This window comes from Podarcis cretensis, assembly GCF_951804945.1.
Source record: "Podarcis cretensis genome assembly, chromosome: Z".
Classification (NCBI taxonomy): Eukaryota; Metazoa; Chordata; class Lepidosauria; order Squamata; family Lacertidae; genus Podarcis; species Podarcis cretensis.
In genome coordinates, this window is record NC_137184.1 from 16,238,163 (window position 1) to 16,248,667 (window position 10,505).

The following is a 10,505-nucleotide window of genomic DNA, read 5'->3' on the forward strand; positions in this document are numbered from 1 at the left end:
AACAGGAGCTCACCCCGTCGCAGGGATTCAAAACGCTGACCTTCTGATCGGCAAGTCCTAGGCTCTGTGGTTTAACCCACAGCGCCACCCGCGTGCGTCCCTCTTATACCACTGTATAAAACTAGAAACTCCAATGCTTGGTATCTGCTCCATTTTTTTTGTGGGGGGGGGAGCTTTTGTAAGACTTCTTCCATTCCCCCTTCTGTCCGTGAGTCTACCTTCTCATAGCAGCAGGCAGTGATGTCGGGTGGGAAATATTTCAGCACCTTCATTTTTCTGTGGAAATCCTCCAAGTTCATCAGCAACAATGAATGGATGCTGATCGCTAATGGCCACATTCAGGCAAGCTTGGCAGTGTCAAAGCCTTTCGCTTTGTTTACTAAACGCAAGTAAAACAACATAGTAAATCAAATTATTCTCGGGGGGGGGGGAGCAGTGGAGACGGGAACACACAGGGAAACATCCAATATAATCTAAAATATTCCTGATGATAATTATCTGAAATTGCCTAGGAAGATTTCCCAGTGACACATTTTTAAAGCTCCTTTGCGTGCAAAGACTCCTTGCAAGGAGAAAGCTATTTCAGCCTCCTCCCTGCTGTGTTCAGGCCTCCATCACTGATATATTTGTCTCATCTTGCAGGGGGTCCCACCACCACCACCTCAATACTGGGGCGTATTCAACAGTGGTGACTGGGAGTGGCCACCGAGACCATATAACACTGGTCCTGAGAGATCTGAATTGGCTCCCAATACGTTTCCGAGCACAATTCAAAGTGTTGGTGCTGACCTTTAATGCTCTAAATGGCATCAGCCCAGTATATGTGAAGGAGCGTCTCCACCCCCATTGTTCAGCCCGAACACTGAGGTCCAACGCCGAGGGTCTTCTGGCGGTTCCCTCACTGCGAGAAGTGAGATTACAGAGAACCAGGCAGAGGGCCTTCTCGGTAGTGGCACCCGCCCTGTGGAATGCCCTCCCAGCAGATGTCAAGGAAATAAGCAACTATCTTACTTTTAAAAGACATCTGAAGGCAGCCCTGTTTAGGGAAGTTTTTAATGTTTAATGCTGTATTGTGTTTTTAATATTTGGTTGGGAGCCGCCCAGAGTGGCTTGGGAGGCCCAGCCAGCTGGGCGGGGTATTAATAATAATAATAATAATAATAACAATAATAATAATAATAATAATAATAATAATAATAATAATAATTTCCCTCACTTGCGATCTACCACTTCAGGGCTCCACCACCTCATTCCAGTTCATAGGCAGGCCAAGCCTGAGGTTTATTGCATCAAGCAGATGCTCCACCTATGAGTGTAATGTAAATTCCAAGTACCATGACCCCCATGGTCAAATCTACACCATGCCTTCAAAGTATATGGCTTTCCCCCAGAGAATCCTGGGAACTGTACTCCACAAAGCACTACAATTCCAGCACCTTTAACAAATTACAGTCTCTAGGATTATTTGAGGCGTGCTTTAAATATATGGGTGTGGACATGGCAGATAATTCCAAGGGTTATATCCAAGTAAGAGCAGACCCACAGGAATGGAGCCAAGTTCTCCATGCCCATTATTTTAAATGAGAGAGGGTTGTAACTTAGCGGTAGAGCACCTGCTTGGCATGCAGAAGGTCCCAGGTTCAATCCCAGATGGGATCTTCAGGGAAGGGCTGGGATTGTCTCCTGCCTGAAACCCTGGAGAGCCCCTGCCTGTCAGGGTAGGGGCTCAGTCAGACTGGTAAAGAAAAAGCTATTTACAGTACAGTATACAGTATATGGGGACGCGGGTGGTGCTGTGGGTTAAACCACAGAGCCTAGGCTTTGCTGATCAGAAGGTCGGCGGTTTGAATCCCCGTGATGGGGTGAGCTCCCGTTGCTCGGTCCCTGCTCCTGCCAACCTAGCAGTTCGAAAGCATGTCAAAGTGCAAGTAGATAAATAGGTGCCGCTCCGGCGGGAAGGTAAACGGAGTTTCTGTGCGCTGCTCTGGTTCGCCAGAAGCGGCTTAGTCATGCTGGCCACATGACCCGGAAGCTGTACGCCGGCTCCCTCGGCCAATAAAGCGAGATGAGCGCCGCAACCCCAGAGTCGGTCACGACTGGACCTAATGGTCAGGCGTCCCTTTACCCTTTATATACGTTGTACATGCGATATAACATTGTGCCATCAGGTTGCGATGTGGAGTCCCATTTTTCTCTACCTGTTTTCCCTAACCAAAACACTTCTCTGATGTGTCTAGATCCATCCTAGATGATACTGAGCTAGATTCCTGTTTTCAATTAATTCTTTATTCAAAACTATGGGAACTAGCATCTTGCTTTTCAGGGAAATGGCTGTAGCTCAGTGACAAAGCATCTGCTTTGGATGCAGGAGGTTCCAGGTTGAAAAGCAGGGTGGAGAAGGTCTGTTGCCTGTCAGTTTAGATGAAACAGTACAGGGTGGACCCAATCCACTAATGTTCCTAAAGACAAGATGTTGCTAGCCCTACTACATAGCACATTTTCCACCAGGTACAAAACACTGAGCTTTTTAAGTGCCCAGAAAATAAAACATCACCACAAAAGTCCAGCCTCGAAGGACGGCAGAGGTTCTGTGTAGGCCAAATGAAAATGTATCAGCAGAAGAACCTTCCGCATCTCTGAGATGGAAGGTTTAAAACACAATTTCTTGCACACCAGGAGTTTCACTCTCCTCCCTCCTTTTACACTGCTGGAAAGTCAGACTCCATCTGCTCCTTTTCATAACTATGAGACAAACCATCCTCTGCACAGACCCTGAAGCAAGAGACGGTGCTTGTCCTTTCGATTAAAAAAAAACAGCAATAACAACTTGCTCAAAAGCTAATCATCCCACAAACAAACAGCTCAGACTGGTGCGCTACACAACATTTGTTTATTTTAAACAGGACTAGATCACTCTCTCCTGCCCACCTAGCAGTTCGAAAGCACGTCAAAGTGCAAGTAGATAAATAGGTCTACTGGCGGGAAGGTAAGCGGCATTTCCATGCGCTGCTCTGGTTCACCAGAAGCAGCTTAGTCATGCTGGCCACATGACCCGGAAGCTGTCTGCGGACAAACGCCAGCTCTCTCAGCCTATAAAGCGAGATGAGCGTGCAACCCCAGAGTCGTCCATGACTGGACCTAACGGTCAGGGGTACCTTTACCTTTACCTTTTTAGATCACTCTCAGGGATGTGGGTGGTCTAAACCACAGAGCCTAGGGTTTGCAATTCAGAAGGTCAGCAGTTCGAATCCTGGCAACAGGGTGAGCTTCCGTTGCTCGGTCCCAGCTCCTGGCAACCTAGCAGTTCGAAAGCACGTCAACGTGCCAGTAGATAAATAGGTACCACTCTGGCGGGAAGGTAAACAGCATTTCTGTGCGCTGCTCTGGTTTGTCAGAAGCAGCTTAGTCATGCTGGCCACATGACCCGGAAGCTGTCTGCTGACAAACGCCAGCTCCCCTGGCCTATAGAGCGAGATGAGCGTGCGACCCCAGAGTCGTCTGCGACTGGACCTAATGGTCAGGGGTACCTTTACCTTTAGATCACTCTCAGAGGCCCTTCCAGCTCTACAATTCTGTGGTTCTACTATTCTATGGTCTGCATATGTCAGAGACTACTGAAGTGGGGGTGCAACCAATGTAGCAGTTCAGATCTTTGGCCCTCCAGTTGTTGCTCACCTCCCATCATCCCCAACTGCTGGCCATGCTATCTGGGGCTAGTGAAACAGGTTAGGTCTGATGCAGTGACTAGCTCAGGTCCAGCCAGTGAGCTTCATGGCCGAGTGGGGGATTTGAACCAGAGTCTCCCAGGTTTTACTCTGACCCTCTAACCACTGCACCACACTGGCATGTTGGAAAGCTTGGAAGCTTCACAAAAGGAAAGTTTGGTTTTGCTGCTGCTGTTTGAGGTTCAAAAATGACCAATACCCATTAATAGATTTGCAAAGCTGTTTTAAATTTCCTGGTAACACTGCCAGTTTTCATTTGGTGACATTGAAATGGTGCTGGGGTGTGCATGTGTGTGCTGAATCATATACAATTTAGATGTTTAAAGTTAAAACACTTAAAACATATTTATACCAGCCTCTTCTTCTCTTTATATGAATTGCTGCAAAGGCAGACCCTCAGCCATGAGCACCTGCACAGAGAAACCTTAAGCGACAGGCAGCCATGTATTACCGTATTGGCCCGAATATAAGTCGCACCTTTAAAATTGGGGGGGGGGGGGAATAAATAAATATCCGAATATAAGCTGCTCCATTCCTCGCTGCTCCTGGCTGCATACTGAGGGTGGGGGTGGATTGGCGCCGCACTGCGTTGCCAGCGGCCTTCCCCTTCCTCGCTCTCTCCCTTCCCAGCCTTGCGAGAGAGGACGGGGGAACTACACATGGGGCAGACACTGCTTTGCCTGCTCCTGGCGCTGTTCGCTCCCATGCTCCTGGCTGCATACTGTAAGGTTGTGAATATAAGCCACACTTTTCATGGTTGGAATTTGGGGGGAAAGTGGGGCTTATATTCAGGCCAATACGGTATGTTTTTATTCCATCCTTTCTGCAAAGAGCTCATGGTGGAGTACATGGTCCCCCAACCCCTTATCCTCATAACAATTCTGCAGGGGAAGACTAAGCAGAGACAAAACAAGCCCTACTGCCCCCTCCTCTCCACCCTGGGGTGAGTCAGACCATTGGTCCATCTAGCTCAACATTGTCCACACTGACCAGCAACAGCTATCCAAGGAACATTCCTGACCCTATCTGGAGATGTCAGGGATTGAACCTGGGACCAGCTGCGTGCAAGGCAAATGCTCTGCTTCTGAGCTACAACCTTTGCCTTAAAAATAATGTAAGATTCTAGTCTTCATGATTACAAACAGAAGGGCTGAATTGGATGCTGTCTTTTACCAAGTCAGACAACTGGTCCATCCAGCTAAGTAATGCCTACATTGACTGGCAGTAGCTCTCCAGGGTTTTTTGCACAAGGGATGTTCCCAACCCTAAAGGTAAAGGTAAAGGTACCCCGACCATTAGGTCCAATTGCGGACAACTCTGGGGTTGCGTGCTCATCTCGCTCTATAGGCTGAGGAGCTGGTGTTTGTCCGCAGACAGCTTCCAGGTCATGTGGCCAGCATGACTAAGCCACTTCTGGCAAACCAGAGCAGTGCACAGAAACGCCGTTTACCTTCCTGCTGGAGCAGTACCTAATTATCTACTTGCACTTGACATGCTTTTGAACTGCTAGGTTGGCAGGAGCAGGGACTGAGCAATGGGAGCTCAACCCGTCGCAGGGATTCAAACCGCCAACCTTCCGGTCAGCAAGCTCTAGGCTCTGTGGTTTAGACTACAGCGCCACCCATGTTCCCAACCCTACCTGGTGATAAAAACAGAGGTAAAACTCAGGACCTTCTGCATGCAAAGCTCCACCATTGAGCTTGACCATTTCTGTACATGGTCAAGGATCAGGAACAATGTTAGGGAGCTGGCAACATCTGGGAGGCCAGAGGTTCCCCGTTCTTGCACAAGACACCTGATGCACCTACCACACCCAACCTGGACTTCATTTTTATGGATTTGGGACAACAACTCTACCTGCTCAGACTAACAAGAGGGTTCATTTGGCATCTCCAAAACCCACAAAATATAGACAATGATTTACTGAAGAAGGGAACCAGAAAACATCCAGGTGAATAAATCCAGCTGACAAATGTGCCAAGTCTCAGAAGCCTTTTCATCTCCAGTACACAACAGAAGCAAACGTGGCAAGATTAGATTAGATCACGGTACAGCTCCAGCCTGCACTTTCAAAACAAAATGAAACAGGACATTCTTTCAACCTTGACACCACTGACTTGCCAACTCAAACAGAGCCTGTCAACCGGCTAACCTTCTAATCACATATGTGCCATTATCCAAGATGGCCCAACACCATGAACTCAGTACCTTGTCCATGAAAAGCCTCCCTCCTGAGAAGAGATTGATTTAGAAGGCAGCTGCAAGGCTTCAAAACTGGGGCTCATTGTGAGACACTGCATTTCCTCGTCGTTTAAGTGAGAATTGCAGGTACTGTAGATCTGGGGTGGTTCAGCAGTAGAGCATCTGCTTTGCATGCAGAACGTCCCAGGTTCAATCCCCAATGGCATGTCCAGGTGGGGCTGCCTGAAACCCTGAAGAACTGCTGCCCATCAGCATAGACCAGGGGTCAGCAAACTTTTTCAGCAGGGGGCCGGTCCACTGTCCCTAAGACCTTGTGGGGGGCCAAACTATATTTTTTTTATGGGGGGAATGAATGAATTCCTATGCCCCACAAATAACCCAGAGAGGCATTTTAAATAAAAGGACACATTCTATTCATGTAAAAACATGCTGGTTCCTGGACTGTCCACAGGCCAGATTTAGAAGGCACTTGGGCCGGCTCTGGCTCCCGGGCCTTAGTTTGCCTACCCATGGCGTAGACAATGCAGAGCTGGATGGGACCAATGGCTTGACTCTGTGTAAGACAAGCTTCTTATGTGCTTTTCAACCCAGTTGGAGGTTCTTCCACTAGTTTCCATACTTCAAGGCATCAAATTTATCTGCTCACATGATTTTAAGGGCCAATGTATTCAGCAATAGGCTCTGGAGGACCCAACCCTAAAACCCTGGAAGACCATAAGGCAGGACCCAGGGTGCGGTGCTAGTAGCTACTGTTCAATATCAGTATCAGTGGTATCCAACAGTGGTATCCATGAACATAGAAAGAGCCCGACTGCTGGGGGCAACCAGATGTCCCAATGGGAAGCCACCAAGCAGCAACCAAGTATAACAGCAACTCTCCCCACTGCAGGGATTTCAAATAGTCCCTACAGAGAGATCTCAGCTGAGAAAGTGAAATAAGGAGCGCAAACCCTGCAGTAATCTATTTATGGCTGCGTACATACCATACATTTAAAGCACATTTCCTCCCCCCAGGAATCCTGGGAATTGTAGTTTGCTAGGGGTGCTGGGAAGTGCAGCTCTGTGGAGGTAAACTACAATTCCTTGGACAACTAGGTGGGGGAGTAATCATTGTTTAAAGTGGTATGATACTGCTGCAAATTACAAGTGCAGACGAGGCCTAACGCTGCATACACCCCGTACATTTAAAGCACATGGCTTTCCCATGATAGTTTGCCCCCCCTGCCCACATAGAGCTACAATCCCCAGCACCCTTAGTAAACTACAACTTGCAGGATTGTTTGGAGGAAGTTCTGCAGTTTAAACATATGGTATGCGCATAGTACATGTAGCTCCATGTGCATACTGGACTATAAGACCAGACCAGCAGCTGCCTTATGGAGGTTACACATCTACATTTCAGAGGCGAGGAAGAGGAGGGACCTCTCAGGAAATGGAGACGGGCAAGTAGAGTTACAACAGTTTGGTTTCATCACATTACATGTTTAGGACAGGTGAATTAAGTGCGTATCTTCAAAGGGTTCCAGCCGAAGAGGCCATGAAGTACGCATCATGCTTTTTGATAGAACAGCAGCAGACACACCTGCCTTTTGAGCCCGAATAAGGCACAAATTACAGGCCTCCCTGATCTTGGGCAAGTTTATTTAGACAAAGCAAATGTCAAGTTCGATGGGGCTTACACTCAAGCAAGGCTGCAATCCCAGAAGGAAAGGCTCAGGCCCTGTTCTTAGCAGGCTTGTGCTTTACTCCTGAGTAAGAAGGCAATCCCAGATACATGCTAGAGGGCCCATGTTTACATAGGAAGCTGCCTGATACAGAGCCAGACCATTGGTCCATCCTATTCAACACTGTCCATTCTCCCAACCTTAGCTAGAGATGCTGCTGAGGATTGAATCTGGGACCTTCTACACACAAAGCAGTTGCTCTGTCACTGAGTTATGGCCCTTCTTAGGAAGACAGTCAAACCCCTGGCCTACCTAGCTCAGTATCGTCTGACTTGCAGCAGCTTTCCTGGGTTTCAGACAGTGAGTTTATTTCCCAGCGCTGCCTAGAGATGCCTTTGGGGATTGAACCTGGGGCCTTCTGCATACCAAGCAGCTGCTCTACCACCAATCTATTGTAGAGTTGATTTACCCTCAAAGCTGCAATACAGTCTGCTGCATGGTAGGTTCCCTTACTGAAAAACCTTTTCACATTTATACCACAAAGATAGTGGGTCAACTATGGAGATGAGAAGACCACTCAGGAGGTTTCTAGCCAGCTTTAGAATCAAGCCCTCTCCACTGCTGAATAAGTCATCGGATGGGCCAACCTCACTTCTAACCATCTGTCTCTTTGCAGGAACAGCGTACAATCCAGGCACTGTATAAAATGTCACACTTGCTATTATCAGGGGACTGCAGCTAGATAAATCAAGGTGTGGGGTTTTTTTTGTGGAGGGGAGAATACTGCCAGACTCAACCCTCTACCAGGGAACTTAACTCTCATCTACCCACAAAACACCCATTAGTTAAATAAGCCCCCAGTACCAGAGATTCTAGGAGATAGAGGTAAAAAATTGTTTGCAGAGATTATGGATCAAAGCCCATCCACAAAGGCAGGAACCAGGCTGCAAAACCAATTTACTTACAGAAGAAAAACTACAAAAATTATATTAAAAGGAAGCCGATCTGATCCATCTGCAGGAAACCGTAGCTGGATATATAGATACGATTTTTCAAATGACAGTTTTTAAGTGCCTTGGCCAATGCAGTTATATGCAGGAGACAAGCTGGGAAAATCTGCTCGTTAAAAACAGTAGTTGGGAAAATATATCTGTATCTATATGGGGTGATGTATTTTATATGCAAACACAGTTTTAAGCGCAAGGTCAGAAACTGAAGTAGCATCTGTTCTATTAAACCCCTTAACGCTGGAAGCGGAGTGGGGGGAGACATAAGCAAGTAAACATCTTTTCCTCAGTGCAACAGACGGAGGGAACCCCACCCCCCGCCCGCAATTAAGTTCCTGGTAACAATGCCCTGGGACTGCTTTTTATTTCTCTCCTCCTCTATCTTACCTGAACAGCCCTGGTGAAGAAAACGCCCGCGTCGGAGGCTAGCTTCTTCATGTTGAAATCCATGCCCAAGCACCCACAAAAAAATGGGACCGCGGAGAGAGGAGGCCGAGCTAGCGAGGCTGCCGGGGCATCCGTCTCAGCCGCTCCCTGCTTGGATGCTCAGCTTTCCGCCCACCTGCCCCGCTCTAGGGAGGATGGAAATAAATAAATATCAAGCGGACGAGGCAGATCCTCGAGTGCACACAACGCCTTTTCTCCTCCTCCTCCCACCCCCCAGGAGGACCCATCAGCGCCCTCTGGCATCCTCTGGGCGGCCTCTTAAAGCGCAGGGCGCACGGTGGCCCGGCCAGGAATTTCCATATGGACAGCCTGGCTACTGAATCAGGCCAAAAGGGGCCCAGCATCCTGTTCCCACGATGGCCAACCGGATTCCCCCAAGGGAAAACCCCCGAAGCAGGAAATCAGTGCAGTAGCTGCTGCTCCCAACAGAGTATGAGATAGACTTGCATTTGAGAATTTAACTCCTACTCTTATCTGCCATGGATAAGAAGCATGCTGTGAAATAAGGCCAGTAGCCCAGATTGTCTGGCATCCTATTCTCACAGTGGCCAATCAGTAGGCGCACAAAGGGGACATGAGCACAAGAGCCCCCTCCCCTCTTGTGGTTTCCAGCAAGCATTCAGAAGCATTACTGCCTCCAACCCAGTAGGCAGAGTATGGCCACTGCCAATCACCTTATTCTCCTCCATTAATTTGTCTGATCCTCTTTTGAAGCTAATCTGGAACCATCTCTGCCTCCTGCAGGAGCAAGTTCCATAGTTTAATTATGTGCTACATGAAGGACTTTATTCCATGAGCACTTGTCTCCTCCATCGGGGCGATTGGTTAAGGCGCCCCAGGCATTGAAGAAGAGGGGCATTGAGGATCCGAAGGATGCAGCCCCCACAATCTGTTGGCTGTATGCAATGTTGGCCCCACCTAGAGTAGGGCTATTGAAATTAATGGACACACAACTACCTTATCTGGGTGGCTACCATGAAAACAGGAGGCTGGGCTAGATGAGCCAATGGCCTGTTCCAGCAGACACTTTTTATGTTCATTATTTTCAATGGTTCTACTCTGAGAAGCACCAGCAGTAGAGACATCCCATAATCATAGAATTGTAGAGTTGGAAGAGACCTCAAGGGTCACCTAGTTCACCCCCTGCAATGCAGGGATCTCAAAGCATACAGGAAGGAGAGCCCACCACCTTCTCAGTGAGTCCGTTCCACTGTCAAACAGCTCTTACCATCTGAAAGTTCTTCCTAATATTTAATCAGAATCTCCTTTCTTGTAACTTGAACCCATTGGTTCGAGTCATCTTGGTCACCCTCCTCTGCACATTGTTTCAGCTTGTCAATATCCTTCTTAAATTGTGGCACCCAGAACTGGACATGGCATTCCAGGTGAGGATAGACCAAGGCAGAATAGAGTGGGACTATGAGTTCCCTTTATTGGGACACTAGACTTCTATTGATGCA

At 48.0% G+C, this 10,505-nt stretch overlaps 1 protein-coding gene across 4 annotated transcripts in view; it reads right to left on the bottom strand.

Moving 5' to 3' along the window:
* Positions 1-9,272, bottom strand: part of SH3GLB2 (SH3 domain containing GRB2 like, endophilin B2) — a 49,004-nt gene extending 39,732 nt beyond the window's left edge. For 2 of the 4 annotated variants that reach the window (XM_079961408.1, XM_079961407.1), the window contains exon 1: positions 8,986-9,272. In XM_079961408.1, the coding sequence (XP_079817534.1) occupies positions 8,986-9,048 (63 nt within the window). In that variant the 5' untranslated portion in view covers positions 9,049-9,272. The remainder of the gene's footprint in view (positions 1-8,985) is intronic. The other 2 variants (XM_079961405.1, XM_079961406.1) reach the window with 2 other exon arrangements.
* Between the last annotated feature and the right edge of the window lie 1,233 nt (positions 9,273-10,505).